General features: G+C 56.3%; 1 protein-coding gene across 1 annotated transcript; it reads right to left on the bottom strand.

Moving 5' to 3' along the window:
• Positions 1 to 420: 420 nt before the first annotated feature.
• HRG_11231 (endonuclease-reverse transcriptase domain-containing protein) lies at positions 421 to 3,513 on the bottom strand (the record flags this gene model as incomplete). Its single annotated transcript, XM_044869701.1, has 4 exons — positions 421 to 777; positions 1,055 to 1,900; positions 1,956 to 3,430; positions 3,498 to 3,513. The coding sequence occupies 4 exons, from the start codon at positions 3,511 to 3,513 to the stop codon at positions 421 to 423; spliced, it is 2,694 nt and encodes an 897-aa protein (XP_044715254.1).
• Positions 3,514 to 8,857: the final 5,344 nt, after the last annotated feature.

Genomic DNA, 8,857 nt, shown 5'->3' with positions numbered 1-8,857 from the left:
CCGCACTGAGAGGCGATGAATTCGTTGCGATATCTTGATAGCGGATGCGTGCCGACCTGTCTTGCATAAACGAGCCGACCCATCGCGCGAGGTTCGGTGGCCACCCTTGCTCCCGTAGGCGAAGGATCAATCTGTTGCGGAGGACTGTGTCGAAGGCGCCCTGAATGTCCAAAGTCACCAATGTTGCAACCTGCTTGCAGGCAAATGCCTCCTCGATGTCATGAATCAAGGCAGCAACGAGATCCACGGCCGATCTCTTCGGGAGCGCGCCGGCTTGTTGTGGTGTAGTACGCCGAAATGGACCGAGGCCCACGCTAGACGCCGTGCGATGAGCCGCTCGAGGCCCTTGCCGAGACAGGACAAAAGGGAGATGGGGCGCCAAGCGCGGGGTGTAGAGATCCCTGCGCCCCGGCTTGGCAATCATGACCACTTCTGCTTCTCGGAAGGGCTTCGGATGGTGGCCAATCCTGAGGCAGCCTTGATATAGCTGGTGGACGAGACTTCCGATCGCATGCCAGACAGCGCGGAGCATCCGCACCGTAATATTGTCGGGACCAGGGACGTATTCCCGGTGCGTAGCGTGGCGTCGCGGGTCTCCTCCGGAGAGACTCGGTCGGTGAAGGGTATCGTCCTATCTGTGTTCACGGAGATCCACGGATCTGGGATGTCGTCGTTCGCCGTGCGCCGTTCCAGAGTGGCTTGTCGCAAGGCGGTGGCCTTTTCCAGCTGCGTCTCATACACTCGGTCGTCAATTTGCAGGAGGAGCTTGAAACGGACCTGGAGACTTCAGCCAGCGGACCGCCCTGAAGACGGAGGCGCTATCGGTGAAGCTGTCAATCAAGTTACGCCAGTAAAGGCGCTTGGCCCGGCGCACCACGCTATGGAGCTCCTCTTGGCTAGCTGTACTTCTCGGTCGAAGCCGAGAGTGAACTCTCCTCCACGCGCGGTAATTGGCCGCCGCCTTTGCGCATTCTTCAGTCCACCACCGCGCACCATGCGTAGTCTTACGGGCAGGTCGACCGGCAGCTCTGGCTGCACAACCAAGAAGGTTCACGAGCGCCGACGCAAAGCTGTCGAGCTCGGAAGGAGATGCCGTGGTGATCGGGATGAAGGCGGCACCGGCCTCCACTAATTCAATGAATCGCTTCAATTCCTCGTCGGAGTTGAGATGGATCTTTCCTATTGGAAGGGGTGCCAGAACTTGTCCTGGCAGCGTGATACTAAGGGTAAAATGATCGGAGCCGGTTGCTAGATGATCCTCGACAACAGCGTCGGCCAGAGGTATGTTGCAGAAGGCGAGATCAACCGTATTGCCGTGTGCGTTGGTCGGGACATCGACAGGATTCAGTAAGCCGAGTCGATTGTCCATTGCCCAAAACGCTATTTCTTCGCCGCGGTCCTCTCGTCGACCGGCCTGCCAGCTGGGATGTTTGGCATTGAAATCACCAGCAACAAGACACTTGTCCGGTACGGTCCACTGAAGCAAGATTTCAAGGGCTCCGTCGTGGTACGGCTGCCGATAGAAGTTGACGACTGTTATGCCGTTGACGGTGAGCCAAAGGATGTCACGAGTCGCCGCAGGTCTCTTTTGATCAGCGACGAGACCTGCGGAACGCCGGACGTATGTCATGACTCTCGGGCGAGTGTCGCGGCCGTCCCAGTCGTTGACGGGTGAGAAGGTGTCGTAGGCCTGATGCGTCTTAGTGAGGCATCGGCCATCTTTCAGTCCTGTCCATGGCTCCTGCAACAAAATAATGTCGTATTGTTCCGAGTCGGCCAACGCAAGGGCACAATCGTGTGCCGGCGGAATCTTGCCTACGTTGGCTTGGAAGATTCGCAAGATCCTCCTATCGCTTCGATTGCGTGGAAAACAGCGAGGCATTAGGGTAGCGTCACAGGACTAGTGCGTCGTTTCTTCGATGGGACGACAGGAGGAACTGGTCGCCGTCCCTTACATGCGGCGGCGTTGTGGCCACAACGATGCATGGGGTTGACGGCGCGGCTGGCTCGTAAATGGCGCCCATGTCGGAGCTTCCATCTCCTCCAGCTGCCCGCGGCGCCGTTGACTCCAAGGAAAGTATCTGCGGCCTGCCAGGGCTCTGATTAGACTGGTCGGACACTCTGGCCTTTGAGTCTGCCGCTTCTGCTGCGCAGAGCTGAACTCCCATCTGCCGTACCAGGCTCTTCTCCTCCTTCGTCAGGCGCCGGACCATGCCGTGAACGCGCTTGGGGCGGGCAGGGCATTTGGGGTCATCCGCGCAATGGGGTCCAAGGCAGTTTGCACACTGCTCGAGGGCGGTGCATTCTTGGCTACGATGGCCGGTTTTGCCACAACGCCTGCAGCGCGCCGTTCGATCGCAGCTGTGTCGAACGTGGAAATCCCAGCACTTGTCACATTGGCTAGGAATGCTGGGCTTGTCGATATAGCGGGCGAACCGGCTGGCGCCGAACAGTCGCCAGGGTCTCTGCGTGGGTTCCAGGAAGGATACAATAAGGGTCTGGGTAGGCATATCGCCCGAGTCGTGTCGCGAGGTCCGTATGCTGATGGGCTTCAGTCCGGTTTGGCAGGCAATTTCTTCTTTGACCGCCTCATCGAAGTTGATCTCAACGCCGCGTAGGTCCGTGAGCCTACGGGGGCAATCGGCTACGACATACGAATGCCATTTCTGGCTAATCTCTACGGCCGTCGCGTCCAGATCTACGGCCCAATCCGCCTGTCGCTGCACGAGTAGTTCGCGCGTGGCCACATCCGATGCCAGGATGGCCCAACCCGTGTTTACCGGGAAGGCTGCCGGGATGCGGCGTAGGTCGATGCCGACTCTGGCGGCGATGTGGGTCCGGATTGCGTATCTTTCATGGTTTCGGGCCGGAGCATCGGCGTCAAGTCGGACAAAGACACGCAGGTCTTCCTTGGGTGGGGCCACGGGCGGTCGTCCTTGGAGACGAGTGGTGGTTTGCTGTTTTCGCTGTGGTGGGGCGGAGGCCGTAATGGCCAGCTGTCCTTGTGTCGTTTTGCCGGATGCGAGAACGCTGCTGTACGTAGGTTTCGGTGGTTCCTCAAGGTCGGCGAGCGATTGAGTCCAGAGGTTCAGAAACTTGGTGGCAACTTGCTTTGCGATGCTATTGTGGGAGCCGGACGTGAATTGTTTGGCTGTCTGTTCGAATGATTCGCTAAAGGCCCGAAAGACTGCCAGCTTGGCATCATGGGCTGCCGTTTGGTCGCGAGCGATCTTTGTAGCCGCTTCGATGATGGAGACAGGTGCATTTTCCGTAGACCCGGTCGAACCAGGGCCATTCGGGATTATTTCCGGCTGCGTTCCTTCCGCGACGGCAGCGTTGGGCGTGTCGCTGGGAGACGTCGGTCGAGGAGCTGCTGAGCCGCCAGGGTTGAGACATTTGGACGAGCCTCCGCCGGAGAGGACAGTAGGTGCTGAGATGCACGGGCTGCTAGATCAGGTGGCGATTGTATGTCGACAGCACAGGAGCGGCGCGCGAACCTGAGGCTGGTGCCATGGCCGCTGCCGGCGCTTTCGCGCGGCGCTGTTGCGGAATTTTCAAGAGCACTGTTAAGCGAAAAGCTGTATGGATAGGCTACTTCCTTAACACTTGCGTGCCAAGAAAGTAAAAATGCAGGAAGGATGATGGTGCCCGTCAGCGGGATTTTCAGGCGCGCTCTAGGGTAGCCCCAAGTGCGATCTACCGGAAACAACTATGTCCTTACCTTCGGGTAGAGCATGAAGACACATGGGCTGTATTGTTTCAAGTGGGTTTGCTACTCATCGTACTCTCGTACTCGAGTATCCCTGAAATTTATTCGCGGCTTGCCACTGGTGGGAATCCATCGCAGCCGCGTGCCTGGAGAAGTTGCCCAAATTTTGAATCCGTGCCGCCGACTTCCCAAAGGGGACGCCGCCAGCATCCTAATTGGCCCGCGCCTCGAGCCCCACCACCAGTCCGGATCGGGTGGGGCGGCGCGCGGGCTACAAGAGACTATATCCAGCGACCATGATACACACCGCCGTGCCGGTGGGTCGTTAAACGCCCGTGGACAGGGCGTCGTAGCGAACGTGGATAGCGGCTCCTCCATGGAATCGGCTACACAATCAGCAGGGGCGACGATATCTGTATATCCACGGCCCCTGCCGTAACGGCAGGATGGATATCCGCGGATACGATTGACTCGCCTGGTCGCTGATTCTGGACTCGCCCCACCCGACCAGATCAGCGGTGCTCAGCAAGCCCTCGGATACCATCGGATTACAGCTAGAATCGTTCACGCCCCAATGCCCGATGCCGCTGTATGGGGGACAGACTACAATCGATGCAAATTTCATGGCTGTAACAGGCTGAGCCCGTGAGGGTCTCGGCTCCGCTCTCGACAAGACCCACCGGAGCTCCGCTTATAAGCTCGTACCAATCTTCGAGAGCTTTCCTTTCCTTTCCTCTTCTTTTCTTTCTCCTTAGCTTTAGGATACTCGTCGCAGTCGCTCAACGAGTTGTCAACACACTCAGTTGAGACCGTTACAATGGCAAAGTATTACTTGGACTTCAATGAACTGACCCGGATAGCCTCTATTCGTTACCAATACAGGAAAAACCCTATAGCCGAAGCCCGGGATGAAAACCCCCCTTATTCTATCCTGTCTGCGCATATGTCTTTCAACGTTGAGCATCTTGTCGCCTATCGTGGTTGGTGGATATCGTAGGGGTTGGACGGTGACGTTGAGAGTTTTGCGGCGTTGTTGAGGTGTTGGTTGCGTGGTAACGCGCTGCGCAGGCGGCCCGAGGATTTTTCGACCGTCGGGCGAGGTCGTCCGCATGCGTGTGATGTCGCCCACACGGGTGCTTCAAGGCGGCGGTAAAATGACGGGAGCGCCCCCGCTAGGGATGACCCAGGTCCCTAGAGGCTGTATTCCCCATTTGGTACAACCTAACTGTAAGGCAGGATGGGCTAGTCTGCCGGTCTCGACCTCCCCCCAAAGGTCGTGTCCCCGGTCGGATTCGAACCGACTCCGCCACGAGGGCGGCCTCAAAGCGTATGACCAATACGCCACGAGGGTTTGAATGCCAGGCGGCTTCTTGATGCCTGGCCACTGGGCTCCTTCGAGCCGTCACTACGTCAATCACAGCCTCCCTAAACCGACTCCACACACGCCGAATAATACTCCCAATGAGCCCTTATGGTAGCTCTGGATCAAGGGGAGCCAACGGGCGACATGGACCTGAGAAAGTACTACTGTGACATCCGTCGATTCGGGCCCCAAAGGATGGGCCTTGCCAAAACGGCACCACAGGACAGGTCGGCACTAGTATTAGTACGACCACCCCAACACAACGGTGTAGACGCGCGCGGCTGCATGAGGAACGTCTCACGCCAACCGGCCGCTGACCGCAGTGCAACTACAACACCCGCACGCCAACCGGAGCCTACGCTCCACCCGCCAGTCTGGAACATCCTTCAATGCACCCAAGCCGGCCGGTGGCGGACCATCGCCGGTACGTAGGCCTGACGGTCCGCCGTGGGACGGGCTAACTGCCTAGTCCGGCTCAGCGGGTAGGGGTCGTCTGAAAGTGGCCGGCGTGCTGCTGTTCAAGGTGAAACGGGGCGTACTTCCATCCCTGCACACCATTCCGGGGTGAGTATGGTCCACATCTGAGACGTAAGCCCACGGATTTGACTTGTCGACATTGAACGCTAACCCGGAGTATTCGGCGGGGTGTGGTGAGTAATCGAAATGTAGCCCCGTTTGCCGTATGGGCCGCCGCCTTCCGGATGCGTGCGGCCAGTAACGGGTCGGGGGCACCCTGAAACCCACCACGTGGCAGTAACAGCCAGCCGTATCGTCAGCCATCTGGTTACCGAACAGGTCGTACCACCAACCGCGCTCGTGATCGCTGCAGAAGTGCAACAGTTCGTTCACACCGACCATGTTACACAACGCCACTAAGGATGGCAGACCGTGGCTGTCGCAGTACGACAGCACTCGCCATGCCTGGGCCGGGGGTCGGGCGGGAGGTGGCTTCCCAAAGACGACCGCCGTTTGTGGCTCGGCGGTTCCGTCCGGGCTCTAGTCCCATACGGCGCCGTCGCGAGAGCTCGGGCTGCCTTCGGATCGACCCGACCGGCCTTCGGTCCTTTCGCGCCGGGATCTTTTCTTGGCGCTTCACAGGCGTTGATCCTTCCCCTGGCTGGGTTTACCCATAGGAGCGGGTTTTTCACATTGGGGCAACGGATGCACTGTGTCCCCGCGGCCGGGAGCTGACACGCTAACGGGCGTACAGCCGAAGAACATTCCGTCCGATACAATCAGCCTTCCGTGCACATCGCCGCCAACCCCGCCACGGTCGGGCCTTGTGCACATTACGAAGTAACTCGGGGTGCCGGCCGGTCCACCGAGCCAACAGGCGACCGTGACCAGCGGGCGGCCCAGCGGCACACACTGCTGCTCCGACGCCGTAATGTCCACGGTCGGTACGCGTGGAAACAGTAGCGCTGTAGTCACACCGGCCACCAACGCCCATAAAGGAGGCGGGCCAACGATCGGGAGTTTGGCACAAACGGTGGCCGGCGAGAGGGGAGTGGTGGGCGCCATGTCGAGGCGGTTGTAGGCTGGGTCCGGACGTCGGCTTGCCACCTTTACCCGGACTGCCAGCTGTCCTCGTGTCTGGTGCGGCTGACCAGTAGATAACCTCGTAATCTGACGAGAGCCGGTCGCACTGCTTGTGACGCGAGGCTCGGCCAGCACTGGCGGTGTCGGGCACGGTGCGGATGTGACCGCAGGCAATGCTTTCCCGAGCTGCTACTTATGGCGGCGGGCGGGGCCTTGCCTTTGGCTGGTAGGGGCCACACGTTGACCGGGTCGGCTACGTGTGCTGCCCCACCAGTGGTGGTGATTTTGACTAGCCGGACGCCTTGACTAGCTGATAGTGGCCCTGCTACTTGGGCCACAGCGGTGAACAAGAGGAATCGATCAATGCTCGATAAGTGATAGAGAGGAGCTGCTATTCGTCCTTAAGTCCGAAGATGCTCTGCAGCTTTTATAGGTAAATGGTTTGCCTATATAGTATTGTCTCACACTTCCTTACTTTATTAATCGAGGTATAAAGGATGGATATGAAGCAGATGCTTAGATGCTAGCAGCGTTCTACTACATTCCGCTAGAGTCTTCTGCTTAAAACAGACTATGTCGGCAGAAACGTATATATACAAGGTGTGGGTCGCAACCGTATGGGGCATAAATGTAGCTGAGGACGTCTTACGGGGAGCTAGCGCGATCAAACCCAGGTACGTACGCGATGCTAGGATAGGTTTAGGAAGAAAATTGCCCGGCCTTATCAGCATATAAGCTACAAGCCTGGTGGGCCTAAAAGTCGGCCGCCGACCCTGTTCTACAGGGACGGGGTGCGTTGATTAAGGACAAACGCGTTGATCGGGAAGGAAAAAAAAATTACATAGAATGATGATCCTACTACATAAATGTAAGTACTACTGTTTTCTTACATAACCGCGCTAATTTCAAATTCCATCAACACCAACACGCATTTTCGTATAGCAACACATCACTTGGCCGAGAACCTAAGATCGCGATGTCATACAAGAGGCGGCTGACTTGGTGACCTTGGAGGCCATAGAGCGTGCCACATTGCAGGTACTGACCCTTGAGGCTGATGGGGTATAAATAATAGGTGACAGCTTCATTGAGGGTACCGGGCATAAATTTGAAGTCATCAAGGCAGAGCTAGAATAATAGTATCTTCATCAGTTTCAGGTCACGATGGTATGTAGAATCCCCGACTTGTTGCATACATCGTACTGGCGGGATTAGTTGTGCGTTTAACCGATTAAATGTAATACTTTGTTTAGCTAATAAATTTGCGGGGCTAAGAAGTACCTGCCTTTCCCCAATCAACGCGTTTGTCCTCAATCAACGCACCCCCCGTTGTCGAGAAGAAGGTCCGAACGAGTTGAGGTCTCTAGGTCTCTCTAGGTAATACAGCTTGAAACCAGGTAAGAAGGGAAGTCTGCAGACTGTTGTTTCTTCTTCCTAGACCACTGAGGGGTCCGGAGGATCTCCTATTCGAACGGGGACCTTTTGAGGAGTCCGGCATAACTATTACTGGCTCGGGGACCTCGAGAGACTGAACTATCGATTTCATAGCTAGAAGAGCTATTCGATCGGGGAGATGGAGCTGATGTTGCTGACGTAGATGACTTACGTGGCCTTCAGTAAGTGGCAAGAAGTGCCCTCTTCCTGATAGAATGTATACTATACCATCTGATCATATGATACTCGACCTTCGAAAAGTCCCCTTATCCACTTCTATGCCCACTTTTGCTCTCTCCTTCGCGAGACCCGTCCCTGTGGAACAGGGTCGGCGGCCGACTTTTAGGCCCCCTAGTAGATGATGTTAGTGCCGCGTTCCGCATTAATAGCGAAGGTGCGGAATGCGAATTGTCAAACACAGGCTATGTGCGCCATTTGCAGCGTCAACTGCTGGAGTGTGCATTCCACTTTTGCCTGCGTGGTGCAATGGTCAATGTGACACGAATAGATAGTAGACTGTTATCGTCTAAAACTCTAGACTAAATTTGGAATGCTAGGAATAACGTCCCGCATTAATAGCGAAGGTGCAGAATACAAATTAGCAGGTGGTACACTGTTATCGCCTAAAACTCTAGACGAAGTTAGGAATGCTAGGAATAACTTATTACGTCTTAGTATCATTAATCCTCATACAAGTTTGGAACCGTCACATTAGTCGCTACGCATGCAATTAATGGCCTATTTAGTTATCTACGACATAATGGTACGCGCAGGACACGGCTAAGGGTAAATAGAATAATTAACGTCTTCAC

This window comes from Hirsutella rhossiliensis (assembly GCF_020360975.1).
Source record: "Hirsutella rhossiliensis strain HR02 chromosome Unknown scaffold00019, whole genome shotgun sequence".
Classification (NCBI taxonomy): Eukaryota; Fungi; Ascomycota; class Sordariomycetes; order Hypocreales; family Ophiocordycipitaceae; genus Hirsutella; species Hirsutella rhossiliensis.
This window is presented reverse-complemented; position numbering and strand designations above follow the sequence as displayed.